The sequence below is a fragment of the Bos grunniens genome, chromosome 7 (genome assembly GCF_055505025.1).
Source record: "Bos grunniens cultivar Pamir isolate PY7600 chromosome 7, Bosgru_T2T1.0, whole genome shotgun sequence".
Lineage (NCBI taxonomy): Eukaryota > Metazoa > Chordata > Mammalia > Artiodactyla > Bovidae > Bos > Bos grunniens.
In genome coordinates, this window is record NC_141171.1 from 34,934,307 (window position 1) to 34,961,128 (window position 26,822).

At 36.0% G+C, this 26,822-nt stretch overlaps 1 protein-coding gene across 2 annotated transcripts in view; it reads left to right on the forward strand.

Moving 5' to 3' along the window:
* Positions 1–22,307, forward strand: part of DTWD2 (DTW motif tRNA-uridine aminocarboxypropyltransferase 2) — a 78,387-nt gene extending 56,080 nt beyond the window's left edge. Inside the window, exons 5-6 of one of the 2 annotated variants that reach the window (XM_086410753.1) lie at positions 10,089–10,217; positions 16,734–22,307. In XM_086410753.1, coding sequence (XP_086266879.1) covers positions 10,089–10,217; positions 16,734–16,904 — 300 coding nt within the window. In that variant the 3' untranslated portion in view covers positions 16,905–22,307. The remainder of the gene's footprint in view (positions 1–10,088; positions 10,218–16,733) is intronic. The other variant, XM_086410754.1, reaches the window with a different exon arrangement.
* The last annotated feature ends 4,515 nt before the right edge of the window (positions 22,308–26,822 follow it).

Here is a 26,822-nt window from a genome sequence, read left to right on the forward strand (position 1 = left end):
TAAGACTGCTTTTTCTCTGCCTCTTCAATACCTTTTCTTCTTCCATCTTGTAAAAGTTGACATTCTGCTAATAAGTTTTATCTTATCCTACACTGTTGATCAAACTACTCATCTGGCTTTATTGCAGTAAAGCTGAGTTGCTTCACACTTATTAACTTGTGAAGAAAGCATTGTGAATCATCACTAGCACTACCCTTGTTAACATCAGTAGCGTCAGTACCACCCTCATAACATCTTTGTCTCTAATCAAGTGCTTACTATATGGCAGGCATTGCTGAACACTTCACATGTTTTAGTGCCATAAAGCACAATTATTCTGTAAGATTGTTAAGTTTTAGACTCTCAGAGTTTAAATCTAGTTTGAGGTCATACTATTATGTAGAGTTAAATTATATAAGTCTAATTTCCTGTCTTAAGCTTTTAGTGTGGTATTTTTCTACCTCTCCATTCATGCACATTATTTTAATTCAAGGTTATAGAAAAGTGTTTTTAATAAAATGAAAAAGTGTACAGTTTAACTCAGTAAATTTTAAAATAAAAGTTTTATGTGACAGGTTGAACTTACGAGGTAATTGCATAATATGTGCTTTATTTCACACCTAGGCTAATTTATGATTCATTTTCCAGTAGCTGTTTATGAAGCCATGACAGCTTTGTTAAATGAAATTTATCTTTGGTTAAAAAAATGTTTCACTCGCAAGACATTATAAAATTGGTTATTACTTAGGTGAGACTAGGAAATCAATTTCTAATATCCTAAATCAGTTTCTGTTCTGTTTCCTAATAAATGATATAAATTGATGTAAGCACAGTATGAATAAATGAATATGTTTAGGTTGGACAATTTCCTTTTTAGGAGATATTCCAAAAGTTAGTTTCTATAGCATTGCTCAACGAAGAGACTTGTCTCCATTAGGTATTGCTGGAAAAAATAGGTATTTGGGCAGCAGAAAGTAATGCTAAAGCTTGTAATCTGTAGTGACATTCTTCTGGCCTGTTTAATGATATAATATTTTGTTAATTTACTGTAGTCTTCTAAAGAGTTATTGTAACCAATCATTTCTTTTTATAGTTCTTAAAAGTTTATTTTTAATTGGTGGCTAATTCTTTACAATGTTGTGTTGGTTTCTGCTGTACAACAGCATGAATTAGTCATAACTATACGCATATCCCCTCCCTCTCGTCTCTTCCTCTCGCTGCCCATCCGTCCACTCTAGGCTGTCACAGAGCGCCAGGCTGGGCTCCCTGTGCTCCACAGCAGCTTCCCACCAGCTGTCTGTTGGACACATGGTAGTGTATACATGTCAGTGCTGTTTTCTCAGTTTGTCCCACCCTCTCCTTCCCTCATGTCCACAAGTCCATTCTCTGTGTCTGCATCTCTATTCTTGCCTGCAGATAAGTTCATCAGTACTGTTTTTCTAGATTCAATATATATGCATTAATATACAAAATTTGTTTTTCTCTTTCTGACTTATTTCACTCTGTATGACAGGCTCTAGGTTCATCTACCTCAGTTCAGCTGATTCACATTTGTTCCTTTTTATGGCTAAGTAATGTTCCATTGTATATGTGTACAACAGCTTCCTTATCCGTTTATCCGTCGATGGGCATCTAGGTTGCTTTCATATGCTAGACTGTAACCATCAATTTTAATTCAAGGTTGTAGAAAAGTGTTTTTGTGCCTCTATTAATTCTTTTTTTTTTTTAAGAGGAGGCTTTGAAACTCAGATAAAACATTTTTATTTAAGATAAATTATATTTCAGTATTATTTTAAAGTTTACATTAATTCTGTCAATCTAATGTTTTAAAAGAATAATTGTATCTTAGAATAAGGAGATGGACTATATGACTTATAACAATAACTTCCTATTCTGTGATCTCATGAATCTATGTTTTTATTTTCTTTCTCTAGATGTTTCTGTACCCATAGTTCTCAGTGACTTCAGATATACATTACTTGGAGTTATATAAAAAACAATGGTAGATTAAATATTTGTATTATTAGGAAAAAGCACTAGTCAAGATATGTCTAAGTGACTAAATATATATATATATTATATTTATATAAAAATATACTATAAATAAATATATAATATAAATGAAATATATAAATGACATATATATGACTAAATATGTCACTGAACAAAATTTTAAATTTGTATCATTATTTGGATTTGCTTTAATTTGAAATTTTTAAGTGCTTAATTTTTAGACTTCTGAATTGTATGTTTGCATTTTAACATCAAAGTTTTTGTATGTTGAAGAAGCGTGGTGTAACTTTATTATCACTTTAATATATAAGAAAGCACTAAATTTAAAAACCGATGTGTTCTACAAGTTTTTTAGTAATTTTGGAATTGTGCTTTGCCATGGAAACTTAAGAAGTGAATTTTCTCTGGTCAACTCAGAAAAAAAAAATTAAACAATAATGTGTTTTAGAAGTAGCATTATCATTTTATCTATAACGAATGCTCCCTTTCGGAGAAGGCAGTGGCACCCCACTCCAGTACCCTTGCCTGGAAAATCCCATGGGCGGCAGAGCCTGGTAGGCTGCAGTCCATAGGGTCGCTAAGAGTTGGACACGGCTGAGCGACTTCACTTTCACTTTTTACTTTCATGTATTGGAGAAGGAAATGGCAACCCAGTCCAGTACTCTTGCCTGGAGAATCCCAGGGATGGGGGAGCCTGGTTGGCTTCCATCTATGGGATCACACAGAGTCGGACACGACTGAAGTGACTTAGCAGCAGCAATGCTCCCTTTAAATTTATTTTTATCAAGTTTTCTGAATTTTAGCATTAACCTTGGAATCTTTCAATTCAGTTCAATTCAGTCACTCTGTCGTGTCCTACTTTTTGCTACCCCGTGGACTGCAGCACGCCAGGCCTCCCTGTCCATCACCAACTCCCGGAGTTTACTCAAACTCATGTCCATTGAGTCGGTGATGCCATCCAACCATCTCATCCTGTCATCCCCTTCTCCTCCTGCCCGTGATCTTTCCCAGCATCAGGGTCTTTTCAAATAGTTCAGTTCTTTGCATCAGGTTGCCAAAGTATTGAAGTTTCATCTTCAGCATCAGTCCTTCCAGTGAGTATTCAGGACTGATCTCCTTTAGGGTGAACTGGTTGGATCTCCTTGCAGTCCAGGGGACTCTCAAGAGTCTTCTCCAACACCACAGTTCAAAAGCAGCAATTCTTCGGCGCTCAGCTTTCTTTATAGTCTAACTCTCACATCCATACATGACTACTGGAAAAAGCATAGCTTTGACTAGATGGGCCTTTGTTGGCAAAGTAATGTCTCTGCTTTTTAATATTCTGTCTTTTATATATGTCTTTTTAATATATATGTCTTTTTAATATGCTTGGAATCTTAAGTTTTAGGAAAAGTATACAGACTTCATAGTGTGATGAGGCTGGAGCAAGACCATAGATTGATATTTATTGAGAAACTTTCATTGTTGAGAAGACTCCTCCCCTGTACTGTTTTTTTTTTTTAAGTTGTTCATAAGAACCCTAAAATTCTTCAGGAGTGCCTCAGTCTTGCTTTTCATCAGAATAGCTTTGTTTTGTTTGTTGGGATTTGCTGAAGAATTCATCCATTTAATTATTAACCTAGTTATAAAGAGCTCAGGGTCTTGAATAAGACTTTATAAATTCATTTATCTGTTTTACCATGATTGATTTTGGAACCTCGGGTAAGTTACTTCACCTCAGTGTACTTTATTTTCCTCATCTGTAAAATTGAGATAATTCATAAGGTCTTAGTGAGAATTGAATGAGACAATACATGTACATTTTCTAGAAAAGCAATTATTGTCCAAGTGCATGACACTGTGCATGTAAGTGGCTAAGTCTGTGTTCATACTGACAACTCTGATGTCAAAGCTGGACCCTTATCACTATTAGAACATAGTGTTGAACTAAACTGAGGAAATGAAAGGAATGAAGTGGGTTGAAGGATTGGGACCAGAAGAAAACATTAGCACCTTGCCTTCAAAGGGCAGGTCCTAAGCTCAGGTAATGAATCCTGTTTATGAAAGATCATAGAAGAAGGGTGCTTCAGAAAGGAAGGTTTTTATGTGTGTCTTCCATTGGTAAGGAATTCAGAATATCACTAAAATGTTTATTTCAGCTTGTTCTAAACTAGGATTGTTTCAGAAAGCCTACAAAATAGATTGATTTTTCTAGAAACCTTTAGAAGTGCAGCTTTATAGTGCTTCTGTGAAGTGCTGCCCTCAGTATGCCAGAAAATTTGGAAACTCAGCAGTGGCCACAGGACTGGAAAAGGTCAGTTTTAATTCCAATCCCAAAGAAAGGCAATGCCAAAGAATGCTCAAACTACTGCACAATTGCACTCATCTCATATGCTAGTAAAGTAATGCTCAAAATTCTCCAAGCCAGGCTTCAGCAATACGTGAACTGTGAACTTCCAGATGTTCAAGCTGGATTTAGAAAAGACAGAGGAACCAGAGATCAAATTGCCAACATCAGTTGGATCATCGAAAAAGCAAGAGAGTTCCAGAAAAACATCTATTTCTGCTTTATTGACTATGCCAAAGCCTTTGACTGTGTGGATCACAATAAACTGTGGAAAATTCTGAAAGAGATGGGAATACCAAACCACCTGACTTGCCTCTTGAGAAACTTGTATGCAGGTCAGGAAACAACAATTAGAACTGGACATGGAACAACACACTGGTTCCAAATAGGAAAAGGAGTATGTCAAGGCTGTATATTGTCACCCTGCTTATTTAACTTATATGCAGAGTATATCATGAGAAACACTGGGCTGGATGAAACACAAGCTAGAATTAAGATTGGTGGGAGAAATATCAATGACCTCAGATATGCAGATGATACCACCCTTATGACAAAGTGAAGAACTAAAGAACCTCTTGATGAAAGTCAAAGAGTAGTGTGAAAAAGTTGGCTTAAAAGTCAACATTCAGAAAACTAAAATCATGGCATCCTGTCCCATCACTTCATGGCAGATAGATGAGAAACAATGGAAACAGTGGCTGACTTTATTTTTTGGGCTCCAAAATCACTTCAGATGGTGACTGTAGCCATGAAAATCAAAAGACACTTGCTCCTTGGAATAAAAGCTATGACCAACCTAGACACCGTATTAGAAAGCAGAGATATTACTTTGCCAACAAAAGTCCATCTAGTCAAGGCAATGGGTTTAAGAAAGCTGTTCAGTTCAATTCAGTCACTCAGTTGTGTACACCTCTTTGCAACCCCATGACCCACAGCACGCCAGTCCTCCCTGTCCATCACCAACTCCCAGAGTTCACCCAGACTCATGTCCATTGAATCAGTGATGCCATCCAACCATCTCATCCGCTGTTGTCCCCTTCTCCTCCTACCTTCAATCTTTCCCAGCATCAGGGTCTTTTCAAATGAATTAGCTCTTCGCATCAGGTGGCCAAAGTGTTGGAGTTTCAGCTTCAACATCAGTCCTTCCAGTGAACACACAGGACTGATCTCCTTTAGGATGGACTGGTTGGATCTTCTTGCAGTCCAAGGGACTCTCAAGAGTCTTATCCAACATCACAGGTCAAAAGCATCAATTCTTCGCTGCTCAGCTTTCTTTATAGTCCAACTCTCACATCCGTACATGACTACTAGAAAAACCATAGCCTTGACGAGACAGACCTTTGTTGGCAAAGAAAGCTGAGTGCTGAAGAATTGATGCTTTTGAACGGTGGTGTTGGAGAAGACTGTTGAGAGTGCCTTGGACTGCAAGGAGATCCAACCAGTCCATCCTAAAGGAGATCAGTCCTGAGTGTTCATTGGAAGGACTGAAGTTGAAGCTGAAACTCAAATACTTTGGCCACCTGACGTGAAGAACTGACTCACTTGAAAAGACCCTGATGCTGGGAAAGATTGAAGCAGGAGGAGAAGGGGATGATAGAGGATGAGATGGTTGGATGGCATCACCAACTCAATGAAGATGAGTTTGAGTAAACTCTGGGAGTTGATGATGGACAGGGAGGCCTGGCGTGCTGCAGTCCATGGAGTTGTGAAGAGTTGGACATATCTGAGCACCTGAACTGAAGAAACCTTTAAGGGAGCTGATCAAGTGCTTAAAAATTCTTGTGACTGTTAATAATGGAGTGAGAAACAATAGTTTTATGTATTACTCAGCCATTAAAGAGAATACATTTGAATCAGTTCTAATTAGGTGGATGAAACTGGAGCCTATTATACAGAATGAAATAAGCCAGAAAGAAAAACACCAATACAGTATACTAACGCATATATATGGAATTTAGAAAGATGGTAATGATAACCCTGTATGCGAGACAGCAAAAGAGACACAGATGTATAGAACAGTCTTTTGGACTCTGTGGGAGAGGGAGAGGGTGGGATGATTTGGGAGAATGGCATTGAAACATGTATAATATATATGAAATGAATCGCCAGTCCAAGTTCGATGCATGATACTGGTTGCTTGGGGCTGGTGCACTGGGATGACCCAGAGGGATGGTATGGGGAGGGAGGAGGGAGGGAGGTTCAGGATGGGGAACACGTGTACACCCGTGGCGGATTCGTGTTGATGTATGGCAAAACCAACACAATATTGTAAAGTAATTAACCTCTAATTAAAATAAATAAATTTATATTTAAAAAAAGAATAGTTTTATGTAGTAATGAAATGTCTTAAAAGAGCCTGAGAACAGATAACAAATAATCATCATCAAATTATAAAAATACAGTGTTATTTGGGAGGAGTGTGGAGATGATTACTGTTTTAATTTTGAGGGCTTTTTTTGTTATTTTTCTTGACCAATGAATTAACTATATTATAATAACTTATAGTTATTATGTGCTATGCAAAAGTTTAAAGATGTGCTATGCAAACATAAGCCATAGCTTGTTATTCCTTTGGATATCTGTTTGAATCCTAAAGGTCATTACTAAACCACTAAACTTACTACATCTCCCACACTTTTAATGACACATCACAAAAGTAACTGAAGGTCTATCTAGGAAGGAAGTGTTTGAACAGACCCTTTAAAAAGGTGTCTAAACAGTGATCAAAGTTGTTAAGCTGTTATCTAATATTCTTACATATTAAATATACACTTAATGGAAGAGAAAAAAGGATTTTAGGAAATTTTAAGGAATTAAAATCATAGCTAATCCAGAGAATCAGTGGAAAAGATTGAAGCTACATCTTAGGAGTAAGGTTGGATAAGTTGGCTGTTTCTAAAGTGGAAGTGATAGGCTTACAACCTGTACCAGTAGAATTCTAAACCAGCCAGTGATACTCCTGTTCCTAAAGAAGTCATATTAAGAGTCCTTAGACAGCTTCTACCCCTGGACAACAAACTTCCAAGATCAAAATTAGTGAAACATTCTTTGCATAAACATGGCTTCCAAAAATTGAAAATGAATATTGTTCATAATAATCACACATGATATATGATATATAATATACACATTAATCATAATGACATATAATTAATATAGAATTATAATTGTATACATATTATATGATCTTGGGATTCATCACTAAACATAGGTTTTAATACCATCATGTCTCGCTATCTGATTTTTTATCAGGTGAGCAGGAACTGAAAAACTAAATGACATAACAAATTAATTAATTATTGTCAACTTTGATACAGTAATCTTGATCCCTTTAGTAGTTTTACTTTCTACATAACATACTTTTATTATATGTTAATTTTTTTCTTTCTTACAATAGCTAATTTTTCCATGAATTTTCTTGACCTCTTATTCATGCAGATGAGGCAGTTTCTAAAAATTATTATGATGCTTGTGATTTCTCAAGAAGATGGGTCAACAGGTTTTCTTTTTGGCTTTGCTCATTTACTCATTGAATTAAGCATGTGTTGAAGGTGATATAGCACATAAGTATAAAAAGAAGAGCTGTGAGGGCATTTTAACATGTTTTAATAACATAAATGCTACTAATATAACAGATAGTAGTTATGTATACTCTTTTAATATATCCAGTTACTGGCTAATCCCTGGAGAGATGATTTGTGAAGGATATTCTGAAATCTTTTAACAAATGACAGATTTTAGATTCTGTTTTCATACAGCCATGTGAGCCATAGTAAGAAATAAAACTCCCCCCCCCATTTTATTTCAAAGATAAAATTAATTCCAATAAACAAAATTTAACTGTGAATTTTGCACATTTCCCATGGGTTTTGTTTTAATCAGATGTCTGTTATAAACTCCTCCACTGATGTCTTGGAAATGAGTACTGAAAGCAGTAGTTGGCTTTACTTTGTTTTACTACATTGACCTGATGAAATAATCAAAGCTGTTAGTAATTACAGTTAATCAACATTATGAATTTTTTATACAGCTATTTAATCATAGGCTTTCTTTTATAATTATAGATGTTTCTCAACCATTTTTTTCTTCATTTTCTTTCCCTCCCTGTATCTGTTTTTTATCCTGTCCTTTGGTTAAAATGTGAAGTAATTTTAACATGATCATATCTAAAGCATAATTAGTCAAATATATATTTCAAAATCACATACATTCTGTAGTGAATCTCTACCCACTTTATTTCTCACTTTATTTCCCCACTTCTCTCCCTTCCCTCTCTCTCCTTTATCTCTTTTTGGGGAAGGAAAGGAAACAAGTTGTAGAGAATTCTTTACAAAAAGAAGAGTGAAAGAACCATATTTCTCATCACCTTTTCTTACATATGATTTTGGTCAGAGTATGGACTTGGGATATAGCTTTATGAGTATAGGATAATACTGGAGTTTCATGTAATTAAAGAGCCAAAATTCTGACATTCATTTTTCTATTGCTTTTCTCATGTATGACTCTGTCTCAGCTAGAATATTATCTTGATGGAGAAAAGTATTTGTAGTATGCTACTACTTTTATCTAAAAAGAGGATATGTATGTATATGTCTGTATGTTTATATGCATTCACATCCACATAGACATACATTTACCAGTTTAAAAAATAATGGAAGGGACTTCCCTGGTGGTATAGGGGCTGGAAAATTGCCTGCCAGTGCAGAGGACATGGGTTCAGCTCCTTGTCTGGGAAGATTCCACGTGCTGTGGATCAACCAAGTCATGCCTTGACCACAACTACTGAGCCCACGTGTCACAACTACTGAAGCCTGTGTGCCTAGAGCATATGCTCTGCAACAAGAGAAGCCAGCACAGTGAGAAGCCTTTGCAGTGAAATTAGGGAATAGGCCCCACTCTCTGCAGCTAGAGAAAAAGTAACAACAGACCTAACACAATCAAAAAAATATATATTGTTTAAAAAAGATACAACAGGAGACCTCAAAGACATTTAAAAAAATAATGGAAGAAATAACTGTAAAACAAAAAATCCCAGTTGTCAATTCTCCAGAGTGATTAAACCATTTTCACTCCTAATTCAATGTATAAGAGTTTCATTTGCTGCATCACGATTTGGTGGTGTTAGTCTTTTTTATTTTAACTGTTCTAATGGGTGTGAAAGGGGGCTTCTCTGGTGGTTCAGTGGAAGAGAATCTGCCTGCTAATGCAGGAGACACAGGTTCAGTCCCTGGGTTGGGAAGATCCCCTGGAGGAGGAAATGTTAAGGCACCCCAGTATTCTTGCCTTGGAAATCCCGTGGACAGTGGATCCTGGCGGACTATAGTCCATGTGGTCGCAAAAGAGTTGGACACAATTTAATGACTAAAAGCAACAATAACAGTAACGAGTATGACATGTTATTGTGATTTTAATTTATATTAAATCATGTTGAGCCCCTTTACATGTACCTATTTGTACTTGTATATATATTCTTTTGTGATGTGTCTGTTTACTCTTCTACCCACTGGGAGGGGGTTATTAGTCCTATTATTTTTGATTTGTAGGAATTTGTATATATTTTGAATGTATCTTCTTTATTAGATGCGTAACTATCTTCTTGCTTCTTTTTAACAAAACTAATAAAAAGATTTATATACAGAAGATATTGATATATTTAATATTTATAAACTGGTGATTTTGGAAGGAAATTAGAGTAATTAGTATTTAAAATACAGACCTTATGTTTTAAACCTAAAACGAAAACTGTATTCTATTCTGTTTTTGGTTTTAGGTGCAATTAAAAACTAGCATTTCTAGTCAGTATGTAATTCGGGCGCAACCAACTAATAGGTGCCTTTCTACACTGGAGTGTGCAGCTGTTGCTCTTTCTATCTTGGAGAAAAATAACTACATACAAGAGGTATGTCTTTGGAAAGTTACATACTTTGAAAGTAGGTGTTTGGTTAGATTTTTGTCTGGCAAATTTAAAAATGCATAACTTGTTAAATTTGTAGCTCAAGTGACAAGTAGCCTATGTCTGTGATAGAAATGTATGTACTTTTAAAACCTTCATTTCTCCTCTGGTGTTTTTCTGTTAGTTTAGCATTCCAGATTGGATTATTTAAATATTCATTCTAGGCTGTGCAAACAGCATTTGTAATATGCTAAGTTGTTTTTAAGTAGCATAACATTAAATACAGTTTTTTCTTGGCTAGATATTTCAGCATTCTGTATTTCTTAGTATTTGTGTTCTCTTGTACTCGACTTTTTTCTTTTTAATTAAAAGAACATTTTACGGCAACATTTTTTCCATTGGTACTTTTATTTGAGGAGAAATATCAACTTTCTGTTTATCTTATTAATGTTGCTTAGAGTATAAAAAGATACAATTTTTTTTGAGAAAAAAGCCTACTGAATATGAAAAGGTTATAACCTGTAATCAACATTTTACTTAATTTCCATGAAAGCCTGATGATTTCATATATAATTCATAATCATTAGTAAATAATAACATTTTAGTAAGCTCACTATCTCATTCTTTTAGAACATGTAAGAAACTTTACACTTATGACAAGAAAAAAATACCAAAATAAAACTGAATTGTTAGATTTTTTTTAATTAGTGAAAATTTTTGATAAATTTGACTCCAGAAGAAAAGTCAGAGGATAATGAGCATAACTAAATAAAGTTTTGTAACTCCCTCTTCTCACACACACACACAACACATACACACATAATATTTTCTCTTCTGCCTTTTTCCTCTCTCTCTCATACATCATGGTTTCTATTATAAAAGTATGCCTTAGCCATGAAGGAAATTCTAATAATGGATAACAGCTCAGCTCAGAATTACTGGATTAGTTACCAAGAAAGAAAAAAGAATGAAAGACCTGCAGGGTGAGGAGAGTTAAAGAATGCTAGAAGAAGCATTGAGTTGCCCTTTCTTCTCCCCCACCCTAAGCCATGTCCTGTGTCAGGATTGGAGACTTTCTTCTTTTGGAAGAAGTAGGCTATCGTGAATAGACTCTTTTTGTGTGAATCTGTGTGAGTAGAGTTAATTTGGGGGTCTTGACAACTTCTCTTTCTCTCCTTTGAGGAAAAAAATTCATGCGGGATCCTAAATCCTTCGTCCAATTGACCAGGGAGTATTCTCAGACATTTTTCCCTCTCCCTTAACTTTATCACCTATTCCAATGTACCTCACATCAGCAAAACACACTTAATATTCCCCCGTACTTATCTGTCAGCTTTGTTTATTAGCCATCATCTCTGTATGTTCTTGAGAAGAAAATAACACTATACTTAGGTATCTTAAAGGAGAGATGAAGCTCAAGACTGTTGTTTAGGCTTGCTTTTTGTACAGTCTCTGTATTTTCCTTTTTGTTGAGGTAAAACCCTAGGATCAGCCAACATCAGACATCACTTCAGTCACTCAATCGTGTCCAACTCTTTGCGACCCCATGAATCGCAGCACGCCAGGCCTCCCTGTCCATCACCAACTCCCAGAGTTCACCCAAACTCATGTCCATTGAGTCAGTGATGCCATCCAACCATCTCATCCTCTGTCGTTCCCTTCACCTCCTCCCCTCAATCTTTCCCAGCATCAGGGTCTTTTCAAATGAGTCAGCTCTTCGCATCAGGTGGCCAAAGTATTGGGAGTTTCAGCTTCAACATTAGTCCTTCCAATGAACACCCAGGACTGATCTCCTTTAGGATGGACTGGTTTGATTTCCTTGCAGTCCAAGGGACTCTCAAGAGTCTTCTCCAACACCACAATTCAAAAGCATCAATTCTTCAGCACTCAGCTTTCTTTATAGTCCAACTCTCACACCCATACATGACTACTGGAAAAACTATAGCCTTGACTAGATGGACCTTTGTTGACAAAGTAACGTCTCTGCTTTTTAATATGCTGTCTAGGTTGGTCATAACTTTCCTTCCAAGGAGTAAGCGTCTTTTAATTTCATGGCTGCAAATCACCATCTGCAGTGATTTTGGAGCCCAGAAAAATAAAGTCAGCCACTGTTTCTACTGTTCGCCCATCTATTTGCCGTGAAGTGATGGAACCGGATGCCATGATCTTAATTTTCTGAATGTTGAGCTTTAAGCCAACTTTTTCACTCTCCTCTTTCACTTTCATCAAGAGGCTCCTTAGTTCTTCTTCACTTTCTAAGGGTGGTGTCATCCGCATATCTGAGGTTATTGATATTTCTTCCAGCAATCTTGATTCCAGCTGTGCTTCTTCCAGCCCAGCGTTTCTCATGATGTACTCTGCATAGAAGTTAAATAAGCAGGGTGACAATATACAGCCTTGATGTACTCCTTTTCCTATTTGGAACCAGTCTGTTGTTCCATGTCCAGTTCTAACTGTTGCTTCCTGACCTGCATATAGGTTTCTCAAGAGGCAGGTCAGGTGGTCTGGTATTCCCATCTCTTTAAGAAGCCCCACCTTACAGAAAGGGTCAAGCTGAACATAAGGTCCCAAAGCAATAGTGAGGTCATTAAGTTCTCATTCTTTTTGCTTTGGTCACTTGCGTTAGTGGTAGTGACCAGGAGTAGAAAAAGGATGTTTGATAGTCAGGTATGTTATTTGGGAGGTTCTGATAAGATGAACAGCAGGAGCATGAGCAGAAAAAAAGCATAATGAGACATCCCAAGTTGCTTATTATTGCATCTGGCTGACAATTAGCTTTCTTAGTGGGAGAACTCCAAGTCATCCTGTTTAAATCTAGCTGCAGTAAAAAAAAAAAAAAAAATTGGTGCATGCTTCTGAGAAACACAATTAACATCTGCTCAGAAATAGGTGTTTTCTTTCTTTCCTGGGAAGGAAAGCTATAACATGCCTTTTCCCCCCAATAATCTTTTATTAGATGTATTCTAATATAACCTTAAGATGATGAGGGGAGAAAAATGACTGTTTTTCAGCTGGCTTTATTCTGTAGAGGTGGGGCTTCTCAAAATAAAGCACTTGGCATAGAATGGCCTTCTTAGTCTGTTGACTCATTCTTTTCCTTTATTCTTGAGCAGTTTTCAGACATTGGGAAATAGCATGATACAAGTTTTGAAGCAAGTTTGAATTAGAATTTTGTCACTTGTCATCATCAGTTTTTACCAGAAGGCAATTCATGTAATCTCTTTGTGGCTGCTTTCTTATGTGTAATATATGAGAAATAGTTACCTCATAATATTGTTATGAGAAGCATAACATAGGGATACTTTATGTTAAATGCCTGACACCAGACTCTTCAAGAAGATTTCATTGTTTTGCCTTTCCTTGTCTCTCATGTTCTTATCTGTAGATTGACAGAAAAATTGAACTGAAAGTTGGTGACTTTCATTCTGCTATTGTAATATGTACCAGGGTTTTTCATACCTTGGAAGCCTTATGAACTTTTATAACTAGATGGGGCAAGCCTTTGTGCTGTAGCCAAAATGCCTTAGTTCTACTCCATCATCAGAAGCTAGTTATAATGGTCTTTTGAAACTGTTACTTTGCATCTATAGACAAGGGGTTTACAGAACCCTGATTTTTCCCCAAATAAACTTTTCAAAATTAGCTACTTTTGTAACTAGAGGATTTTTTTGTTCTTCTGAACAAGTAAACCTCTCATATAGCTTCACATTGCCTCAGATATAATCTTATGAATGTATAGAGAAAAATGATCCTTTATATCAAGTTGTATGCTAAGCACTTCAAATGTATCATTATAGCCCACCATAGTAATAACCGTGTAAGATGGACTTTGCTGCTGCTGCAAAGTCGCTTTAGTCGTGTCCAACTCTGTGCGACCCCATAGACGGCAGCCCACCAGGCTCCCCCGTCCCTGGGATGCTCCAGGCAAGGACACCGGAGTGGGTTGCCATTTCCTTCTCCAATGCATGAAAGTGAAAAGTGAAAGTGAAGTCTCTCAGTCGTGTCCGACTCTTCGCGACCCCATGGACTACAGCCTACCAGGCTCCTTTCCTCACTTTACAGATAAAGAAAGTGAGGCAAATAGATATTACCTAATTTATCCGGAAACACAGCTGGTGATTTTATCAGTACTTAAACTCCAAAATCAGAATGGCATAATGCACTCTGTACAGTGGGGTTTCCAGTGGGACCTCTACTAATAATACTTAGGGATGCAGGCTGATGGATGCACCATCTAGACACATCATTCTACTTTTATCAAGGAAGGAGTGAGAGGACGTGGGGAATCATTAACCACTTTTAAAGCACCTGTCCAGAGATGATGCACACTATTCATGCTCATATTTTGTTAACCATGTCAAGTTATATGGCCATACCTAACTTCAGAGCAGACTAGAAAAATGCAGTCTGATCATGTATCCTGAAAGAGGACTGGTGTATTTGTAAGCAGCCCTAGTGATTATCATAAATCTGTCTATCTCCAAAATTCATTCTCTTAATTACTTCAGAGAATTAATAGAATCTTATCTTCGGGAAGTAAAAGTTGGAAACCCTTATAGGAGTTATAGGAGTATTATAGGAGCATTACTCTTCTATCATGAAGAATCTAATAAATGTCATAGCATAGCAATAGAAACTTCAGTTGTCTTAGTCTGTATATGGTCCTGGATGTGTGTCTCTGATATGATGTTTCAGGATCCAGTCACTTCCTTTGTTGACCCTAAAAGTAACATATAGTCATTTCTGTATTTCTTCTCTTGTTTGAAGAATTGAAGATACTAAAATTATAAGAACATACCAGAGACTTTCTGCAGCAATGTCAGAGCTTTTTCTAATATGTTTGTCTTTTTCTTATTGGTGTCAGTTGGGAGTTTCATTTGGTTGCATGTAACAGAGCCCTTACTACAGTGGTTGAACCATATATGGGCTTATTTTTCTCCTGTGAATAAGAAATGCTGAAGTGAGTAGTCCAGGGCTGGGGATGCAGCTGAAAAGGACATCAGAGACCCAGATTTCTTTTCTTTCTGTTCATCATTGTATGTTTTTGGTTCTAATCTTCATTTTTATTGCCCTGTAGTCGCATAATGTTTATCTCACATCTAACAGTCATGTTCCAGATATGAAGAAAAGGCAAAAGCCTACGATGCCTGCTAAATCTGTCCTAATCCAAGGCCTTCCACTTATCTTGTTGGATAAACTGTCACTAGTTAGTGTAGTATTGCTAGTTGGACACATTGCCACCTTGTATGAAGCTTTGGATTTTCTTGAAATTAGGAAGAAAAGAATGGATATGGAAAAGCAACTATCAGTGAGTACCACATATTCGTAAGAATTCATTGTAAATTAAAACTTAAAAGCCCTTTGCTACCACTTAAGTTGTACATGGGAGGGAATACATTTTTACTTAGACACTGTGAAATTTTTGTCGTTAAATCTAGATTTGACTATCTAACTAAAAAGATCTGTGTATCTTTTTATTTTTTCAAAACAATCTGCACAATCAGGTTTGTTATTTAAAAGCGTTAGATCAGGTATCTCAGGCCCAAGGAAAGAATCTGATTCAAATATGTTTAAAATGCTGGCTTAATCTTTTTATTTTTTCCTAACTTTTGAATTTGAATAACTTCAAGGACATTATGGCAGCAGCAGCAGCAGCAAGGACATTATGCTCCAGTTGTTTTACAACCTTCACTATTCTTGTGCTATCTTATGGGTCCATCTAGGTCACATGTTTGTGTTTTATGTCTGGCTCTATAGGTATTTGAGTTTAGACAGCTATGTATACAATTACAGTTATTTCAAATGCACCCAAACCTGAATATCTTAACTGGTATGTGGGCCTTGGGTGGGCTTCCCCCATGGCTCAGCAGTAAAGAATCCGCCTGCAATGCAGGAGACACAGAAATGCAGGTTTGATCCCTGGGTCGGAAAGATCCCCAGGAGGAGGAAATGGCAACCCATTCCAGTATACTTTCCTGCAGAATCCCATGGACAGAGGAGCCTGGAAGGCTGCAGGCCATGGGGTCGCAAAGAGTTGGACACGACTGAAGCAACTGAGCATGCATGTAGGCCATGGAGTAGTGTGAGAGAATTAGTAAACTTATCCATTGCTGCAATCATCTAATTGTTATCAAGTAGCAGGAAGCTTGTGTTAGTCTGTGATTGAAACTGAATTAACTAATTTGTACTGAAATGTCTCTTTTAGTCTGCTTGTTACAAATCAGTTATTATAATGGCACCAATTTTTGTACTGTTTGAATATATTAAAGTATAAAACTAAGTTTAGACTTTATCACCCATATAGAAAATTAGTATTTGTATCTTCTTACTGGAATTCCTTAGTGGTATGTAAGGTATGAATTTATATGAATTATTCATTTAGAAATTATCATATATTTATTAGAGTATCTATTGCTTTTCATAGTTAAGAGCTGATAATAAAAATATAATAATACCTGTTTCCAGAGAAAAAATTCATGATTTGTCACGCTTGTGTATGTTTCTTTTTTTTTTTTTTAACAGACTTTGCTTCGCCCTCTTCAGGCTTTATGCTCTTTCCAGCTTCAGCATGGTGCTCAAATTCGCCTCAGCAAGGAACATCTTCTGAAAAATGGATTATATCCTAAGCCAATGCCAAAGAACAAACGCAAACTCAGGAAAATGGAACTATTAATGAACAGCGTTAAAATTTAGTACAGTTGTTCTTATGGTGCTAGTTATGATAATCTGTAGCTGACAATACCAGGTTAACTTTTTTATACATTTTAAGTCTGTGGGTTTTTATCTAAAGAATTAAGAGTTACATACTAAACTTACCTAGAAGAAGAAAGTAATCCAAATAGCCATAAAAACAAATTTCACTTACTCAATGGAAAGCAGGATTTATTTCATTCTATATTGTTTTAAAAATGTACCTCTAATTTTTTTTTTTTTTTTCGAATCAGTAATTTGAAATGTGATTAGTTAGTTTAGCTGGGTTAGAAGTTCTTATTTATAAAATGGAATGAAAGGAAAATGGTATGCCTGATTGGTTCAGTATTGTTTCTATGGGTGTTTAATTACGTAGAGACCTACAGTAGAGGATACCTATAGCAAGTTACAGTCTTGTACATGAGCTTTATAGCTTGAAATAAGTAGCAAAAGAAAATGATAATCAAGTAATTTAGGTTGAAATTTTATTTCATAAATAAGTATTTAGGAACTAAACTTGAATTCAGCTAATGTGATTTAAGTGTGCTATTAATTGCCCTAATTTTAAAAATTAAAGTATGATTAGAAAAAGTACATTCGATATATAACATTATATTATTATGTATATAATAATATATATTATTATTGGTATTTATATACAGTAATGATTTGGTATTTCTATACATTGCAAAATGATCACTACAGTGTAGTGATCTGGTTAACATCTGTCACCATGCATAGTTACAACAAATTTTTTTCTTGTGATGAGAAGTTTTAAGATTTACTCCATTAGCAACTTTAAACTATACAATATAGTATTACTAAGTATAGTCACCATGCTATATATTATATCCCCATGACTTAAAAAATGGGCCTTTTTGACCTTCTTCACTCATTTCATTCCACCCTCACTTCTACTTCTGCCTCTGGAAAACACCAGTCATGTTCTGTTTATCATAGAGCTTGTCTTTATATAAGCTTCCCCCCTCCCCAGGTTCCATATATAAGTGATATCATTTCTTTTTCTTACTTCACTTTGCATAATACCCAGAAGTCCATCCATGTTTTTGGAGATGGCAAGATTTCATAATTTTTTATGAATAAATACTATTCCTTTATAGATCTACACATATTAATATATATATATATGTATGTATACCTACGTATATATACACACACACACACACACACATAGACAAACACACACACATGCACACATGTGTCTGTATCACATTTTCTTCATCCACTGATGGATGCTTAGATTGTTTCCTTGTCTCGGCTATTGTATATAATGCTGTAATGAACATGGAGGTGCATATATCTTTTCAAGTTAGTGTTTTCTTTGGATAAATACCCATAAGTGGGGTCACTGGGTCATATGGTAATTCTGTTTTCAATTTTTGAGGAGCCTCCATGCTGTTTTCCATAGTGGCTGCATCAATTTTTATTCCCACCAATAGTGCACAAGGGTTCCCTTTTCTCTACATCCTTACTAGCATTTATTATTTATTGTCTTTTTGGTGATATGGCCATTCTAACAGGTGTGAAGTGGTAGCTCTTCGTGGTTTTTATTCGCATTTCCCTAATTATTTTGTGATGTTGAGCATCTTCTCATGTACCTGTTGGCCATCTATATGTCTTCTTTGAAAAAATGTCTGTTCAGATCATATGCCCATTTTTAAATTGGATTTTTTAATATTTAATTTTATTAATTATTTATATATTTTAGGTATTAATCCATTATTAGTATGTGACTTGCAGATATTTTTCCCTGTTTAAGTAGGTTGCTTTTTCATTTTGTTGATGATTTCCTTTGCTGTGTAAAAGTTATTCAGTTTAATGTAGTCCTACTTGTTTATTTTTTGCTTTTATTGCCTGCCTTTGCTTTTGGTGTCAGATTTAAAAAAATCATTGCCAATCCCTATGTCATAGAGCTTATTGCTTATGTTTTCTTCTAGGAGTTTTATGATTTCTGGTCTTACATTTTAGGTCATAATACATTTTGAGTTGATCTTTGTGTATAGTGTGAGATAGTGGTTCCGTTTCCTTTCTTTTGCATGTGACTGTATGTGGCTGTTTAGTTTTCCCAACAGCATTTATTGAAGAAAATTTCCATCCTTTATGGTAGACTAATTGACCATATAAGTGTGGGTTTATTTCTGGGTTCTCTATTTTGTTTCATTTGTTTTGTGCCTGTATTGTACTTTTTTGATTACTATAGCTTTATAATGTATTTTGAAATCAAGGAGCATGATACCTCTAGCTTTGTTTTCTTTCTCAAGATTGCTTTGACTATTTAGAGTCTGTTTTGGTTTCATACACATTTTAGGATTATTTGTTCTATTTCTGTAAAAATGCCACTGGAATTTTGATAGATAAAGCACAGAATCTGTAGATTGTCTTGGATAGAGCTGTAATTTTTAACCAGGTGCGTGCCATTTTGAAATAGCAAACATTTTCATTTTTATGCAATCTGAATAATTTTAGATTTCTCAGTATTCATTGAACAGATTTGTTGACTGTGATACCCTACTGATATTGAAGTTTTCACATGGAAATAACTGTAGAATGTAAGACTACTATAATTTTGAGAACAAATTTAAATATTTTTAGTGGGCAAAAGCTTTCAATTTAAGAAAATAAATTTTCCTGTCCTCTTGGGAAAATATTTATGGGGATTTTTATATAGAATAAGAGATGTATATGTAGTGTACATGTATTTCTAACTCACATTTACTCCAGTTATATACACATTTAGGCAAGAAGAGGGAGTTCTGGTTTTTTCTTTACTACTAGAGTTTCCTGTATATAGTTTGGAGTTGTAAAGAAAAACTAAACATTAGATTTAAAAGTAAGCTTTATACTCACACACACACACATTTAATTTTTCTAGCATACAGAGCTTTTTAAAGTCACTTACTCTCATTAAGCAGTTTTAAATACATTAAAAAAACTATCATTAATATTTTTAGTTACTAAAAATTTTCAAAATGTGTAGTATTATGTGAGAATTTAACAATCTGACTTTTAAAAGTTGTTACTTTTTTTTATTATATTAGTTGACTTTTAACTTCAGATGCTTTGTATTTGGTTGAGTTGCCTGGACTAGTTCCAGATTTTGTGGATTTGTAGCTGATAGAAGACTTTACATGTAGACTCTACACTTTGATGTAGGGTAGATTATTTTCTGAATTGTTATTTAAGCCATGTGGTTAACTCCAGAGAAGGCAAAGGCACCCCACTCCAGTACTCTTGCCTGGAAAATCCCATGGACTAAGGAGCCTGGTAGGCTGCAGTCCATGGGGTTGCGAAGAGTCGGACACGACTGAACGACTTCGCTTTCACTTTTCACTTTCATGCGTTGGAGAAGGAAATGGCAACCCACTCCAGTGTTCTTGCCTGGAGAATCCCAGGTTTGGGGGAGCCTGGTGGGCTGCCGTCTGTGGGGTTGCATGGAGTCGGACATGACTGAAGCGACTTAGCAGCAGTTAACTCAGAGAGTCACTTATATAAAGGTGACTGTGTGTTTCATCAGCCTGTTTGTGGTGGGTTAAAAAATCGCTGTGTATTGTGAAAATTTTATGTACATAAAGTATTGAGGACTACGGTATACAAAACAAGTCACAGTGCTTAGCAGCTTTCTGTAGCTTAGGTTATAAAATGTATTATATGGAACATGAGAATTTTATTAAGAAAAATTATGTCCCCCCACTTTAAGACTCCAAACCAGCTTTCCTTAGCTGTAACCATTACAATATTAGGGTCTTTTCCCTAAGATTTTGGAAGGAGGAAGCTCTTCACCACCACCGTTGTTAGTGAATTATGTAGAAGAGCACTTTCATATGGCTTTCTTCATCACATATCCCTTTCCTCATCACATATTCCCATTTAATGCACTAAACTGGCTGTTTAAAAATGTGATCATGTTAATAGAGAATCCTTTCCATTGAATGATGTTGAATTTCAGAAAGGTAAATTGTTGATCATGGATACAACTTCATTGGTGTAGAAGTAAATGTTATTGATTCTCTAAGTAAAACATTAGTTTTGACTTAGTAAACTTAAAAGTTTTATATAACTGGATTTTTACTATATAGTTATTCCTTAAAAATAGATAGGAGTTTTTAATAAATTTTTATAGATAATTGGATGTTTTTATAGATTAGTAATACTGTGCTTTTTTTTTTTTTTTTTGGTAATAATGTGTTTTAGATGTGTGAAACTTTGAATCTAATTGTTTGTAGCATAGGATAAACCACTGCCTCTTAATTCCTTTAGCAGTTTTAGTAGATTATAATAGATTAAAATTTGTGCAGGAAATCAGTGCTCCTTAACTTACTCTATGCTGATGACTTGGCTTCCTTAGTTTATTAAAAAAGCATATTAGAGAAACAAATAATTGTTTATTAATCTTTAATAATTGTTCACTTGAACTAACAACATAAGAATTATTTTTTAAAGAAATTTTATAGTGTAAGGGATTAAAAACACTGAAATAGATATTCTTTGAATAAGAGATTATAATTTACTGTTACTTAAGAATATACTGAGGAATTCAGACATTTTTAAAAGTACATATGCCTCAGTATTATTTCATCACAGATGAACTCTTCATTAATTTTGTATGCTAAAAGTATTTATCCATTTCTGTCTCCAGATATGTTATTTGCAAGGTGAAAAATCTCTTATTACATTTTTTGCATATATTTAATTTTATGGGAAACATAATTGATATGAAAAAGGCAATAACTTACAATGTGAAAAATATCAGATTTTATAAATGCATATTTTTAAAGCTTTATTAAATAATTTTATTTATAAAATTGTATCTTTCTTAATATAATCAATGAAGAAGCAGTTAAAAATATACATGAAAAACCATGATTTTGAATCTAAAATGTAAGCTTGCCTTTTCACATCTCTGGATTATCTGCAATTGAAATGAAACCAGTATTTTAACATACAATTAATAGTATTGTTTAGTAACTCTTAGAATTTTTGCAAATTCAAATTCTATGGGGCAGACAATGACAGATACTTTCACCCATGATGGGTAGTCTTTTATAAAAGAAAAATATTTAGTGAATAAAGTAAAAATAAAAATGAGTAGAAACAGTATCTTTCAGGCAAAATATATTAACAAATCGGCTATTTCTTTAATTTATAAAGGGTTCATTCAGTAAGTTAAAGTGGGAAAAATGGATTATGATGTTACTTTTTGATTTTTTAATTTGTGCTAATTGATTTCATTACTTTTCAGAGTATTGGTCTTCATTTTAGCTTAACGTTTATTAATGTTTATTCTTACAGAGTATAATAATAGTTTTTATTTAGAACTTAACATTTGTAATTTGTAATATCTAATATTCAGTAGATTAATAAAATTAATTTCCATTTTAAAAGAAATCATTACATGATTAATGACTTAATGCTTCTACTAATTTTTGTTGATAAGTTATTTGAATTATTTCAAAATTAAAATTGTTATGTTTTATTTTTATGGTGATTATCAATAACATTATTATTAAAATATCTTGAATGATTAATTTGAAATATTAATATATGAATCATTCCTAGTATTTTGCATCAAAGAACAAAATGTTAGGCAATATATCTCTCCATGCATCTACCATTATTTTGGATAGTTGGCTGTGGTGCTTTAGTAGTGAAATAGGCTTTAGTATTTATAAAAATTCAAGGTCAGTATATAGTAAGAGTGTCTTACGGTCTGTCTTTTATGTCTGTTAGTAGATAGATCTTAGTCTACGTAGTGTTTCTCAGTAATTAGTCCAATAAACCATTTATTTAGTAAATATTTTTATGTAGCACTTAGTATGTATCAGGCACTATTTTAAGTACTAAAGAATATAGTGATGCTTGAAGATAGAATCCTTGTGTCCAAGAAGCTGAAGTTTGGTGGTTGTAAACAGATGTAATAAAATAATTTCAGGTATTGATAGCTGTTATAGAAGAGAGTCCAGAAGTAGAGTATGACAGTTCAGGAGAGCAGTTGGTAAAGGCCTTGCTGGACAAGGTGACTTCTCTGTTTTTTTGCTAAATGATGAGAAGGATACAGCACATAAATAATCTTAAGGAATTTTTCAGGGAAATAATCATTCAGAGGGATCAAAGGACAGGAATTTGTTTTTTAGAGATATGCGATATTAAGGATAGCTGTCTGGGTAGATGGGTAGACTTGCTGAAGAAAAAAAATGACAGATTTTTGAATCTGATTATATTTTTTCAGTGAAGAAAGTGGTAAAGTTATTAACCAAGTATGAAGAAGGCTATTGAGATATGTTTATGGAGAGAGAGAATAAGGTATTTATCGAGAGTGGGTTTACTGGGGCAAGGAGTAGGACCATTTGGCATTGTTGTGTAGCCCTTTCAGATACATGAGTATACATTTGAAGTAGATCTGTGTATGTGAGTTGTGTATGTGTGTACTCTATGTTCTGCTGTGCTGCCTAGTCCTAGAGGAAGCAGATGATTGGATTGAGGTGTTGTTAGATGAGCCCACGAGAAGGAGAGAGGGTAAGGGAGTTGGGGGTACTGTGTTATAAACTAGACCGCAGACTCTGGGATGGATGAGGAGAGAAGGACATCTAGACCGTCTGTGTGCAAAGCCTTTTCGGTTGTGTCTGACTCTGTGACCCTATGGGCTATAGCCCACCAGGCTCCTCTATCCATGAGATTCTCCAGGCAAGGGTACTGGGTTGCCGTTTCCTTCTGCAGGGGGTCTTCCCGACCCAGGGATCGAACCCATGTCTCTTATGTCTCCTGCATTGGCAGGTGGGTTCTTTACCACTAGTGCCACCTGGGAAGCCATCAAGTAAAGAGTCAAGAAGCTGTGGAATTGGATGGTCAAGTTTTGGGGTCTGGAAGTCCCCAAGAATAACAGGAGTAGTGGTGGAAAGTAGGTGCTGAATTCATGAATGAGTGAGGGGAAGTGACTGGAGGTTAATAGGTAATGTCAACAAGGAGGGAAAGGGGTGATAGTCTGGTAATGCCTTTCAAAGGTGCTATAAGTTTTTAGTGAAGAAAGAGGAAAGAACAAGTGAGTTTGATGGAAAGTGACAAGGGCCATCAAGGAGAACTACTCTGTCTCCAGGCTTTGAGGTACCAGGGATGTGAGAGGAAAAGCAGCTTCCACTTGAGAGGACCACAGAAGCAGCGTCCTAAGGGAGCAGCCAGTTGCACTTATGGTGAGGGAAACATTCAAGGATAGGAGAGCTTACTGGTAATTAGGTTGAGCATCTAATTTATTATATAAATGAGGGAAATTTTATCTATTGTGTGTGACACCGTACAAACAGTAAAGTGATATGCTGCTGCTGCTGCTGCTAAGTCGCTTCAGTCGTGTCCGACTCTGTGCGACCCCATAGACGGCAGCCCACCAGGCTTCCCCGTCCCTGGGATTCTCCAGGCAAGAACACTGGAGTGGGTTGCCATTTCCTTCTCCAATGTATGAAAGTGAAAAGTGAAAGTGAAGTTGCTCAGTCGTGTCGGACTCTAGCGACCCCATGGACTGCAGCCTACCAGGCTCCTCCGTCCATGGAATTTTCTAGGCAAAAGTGATATAGGAATGTTCAAATGGTATTACATAGTCACCCTATTGATCACTGACCATGAATTCTAAAAGGTGCAGTGGAAAGATTTGTTCATTGTGTATATTTTTCCCATACTACCAAGGAATTAAATCAGTTTCTGAGGACACTGACCTAGTGTTCCACAAATTTAACTCAGTTCTGATACTCCTGAGTGCCGGGGTCCAGCCCCGGTGGATCCAGGGAATTTGAAGCAGGGACGGCGTCGGCGAGGATCAGGAAACAATTGCTTAATTAAATGTTAATTAAGGATATAAAGAGTGGTTAAATAAGAATAGCTCAGTGAGGAAATACAGTGGAGAAAAGCGGCTGAAATAAGGATAGCTCAGTGAGGAAATTCATTGGAGAAAAGAGGCTGAATAATTCAGCCAGAAGGTGAGAGAAAGAACGACATGGGGAAACCAAGTTTCGGTGAACAAGGCCCGCACTTTATTTTCCAAAGTAGTTTTTATACCTTAAGTTGTGCATAGAGGATAATGGGGGAAGGGATAGGGTCATGCAGTAAGCCAGGCTTTCTTCCTGCAAACTTATCATATGCAAAAGTTTAGGTGATTTGCATCATCTTCTGGCCTGGAGGCCTGTTAACATTTTAAGACCCTTTCTTCAGAAAACTTATTTTTCTCTAAAGGTGATTAGTCAGGCGCCACCCTCCAAAAGCATTAGATAAAGTTGCATTCCTATAGGGCAAAGGTGTGATGGGCTATAACAAGAAAAAGAATTAACTCAAGGGTCCAAGGTTACAAACATTAAAGCTACTACCTACACCAATTATATTAATCAATACACTGCCAGGGACACAGCAGGTAAGGGATATGGAAACTTAGCAGCAAACATTGGCCCAAAAAGTGAAAAACCCTTCACCAACACAATTTCTAATCAATCTTTTAACTGCTCAAAGGAATCTGTATTTAGACAGTTTAGAACATCTCATGCCTCTCACAGTTGGGAGGCTGTGAGCAATCACATGTGGTCGGAAAAACCTATTCAGGCAGGCTAGAGGACTTCCAAAGGAGTTTGTAGGTTGAAACACTATCACACCCAGGAACTTTATTACCTGGAGCTGTAAGTTAACTTTTTTTTTTTTTTTTTTTCAGAGAGAGGTAGTAGGGCCCCCGTAAAGTCAGAGGTGTAGGTGAGAGCACAAAGCAGAAAGTAGGCAGACTCTGGTTTTGGGGGTAGATGCTCGAGAATTTTCAGGGGGACTCCTGGGGCTCGATCCCGCCTTTGCGTATGCCGAGCCTCCTTCCTCATGACCTTTGCCACGGGCGGAGCTCCTGCTCCTGGCACCTGAGAGACAGCGGTGGATTCCACAGACTACAGTCTCAACCTCCCAAGTCACTCCCCTGCCTCAGGTCCAGATTGTCACCTGTGCCTTCTGACCAGCTGGCTGTAGACCGAAAGGTCCAACAATCCTTGCCTTGGGTTGGATTAGTTTGCTGCAGTGGCCCACAGAACTTGGAGAAACATTTTACTTACGAGATTGGCAGTTTATTATTGAAGGATGTAACTCAAGAAGAGCCAGATGGAAGAATTACATAGGACAAGGTATATAGGATGGGGCCTGGAGCTTCCATGCCCTCTCTAGGCTCATCACTCTCCCTGAATCTCCATATTTTCACCAACCTGGAAGCTCTCTAAACACTTTCCTTTTTGGATTTTTACAGAAGCTTTGTTATATAAGTATGTTTGATTAAATCAATGACCATTGGAGATTGATTCACCCTCAACCACTCTCCTCTTCATGGTCTTTCTAATTATGGCTTATTTTACTTAGAGTTATAACCTCCAGAATCATCCATGTTGTTGAAAATGGCAGAATTTCCTTTTTTTAAAATCATTAAACACAGACATGCACACACATACTACATTTTATTTATCCATTGAAGGACACTTAGTTCACTTCCATATTTTGGCTGTTGTGAATAATCCTGTAGTAACATGTGGGTACTGAAAGTTTCAACCCTCCAATCCTGTGGCTGGTACTCCTGGCAGCAGGCCCCCATCATTAAGTGCTTAAAAGTCACCTTGTTAACATAAACTCAGGGTTGGTTGAAAGGGGTTTGTTATAAACGTTAGGACCCCTTTATTGCTTTTATCACTTAGGAAATTCCAAAGATTTTAGGAGCTCTGTCAGAAATGAGAAAGAAGATGAAATACATATTTCTTGTTAAAAATCACAGTATCACAGTTTGTAAGGATAGGAAGAATAGGAAACGGATTTTTAGAGAAGTCTAGTGGTGAGTCTGTAGGATGACAGATAATCTTGGAAGTTTGCATTTCTTATTGAAATGACTGGACATGTAAAGTATGATGG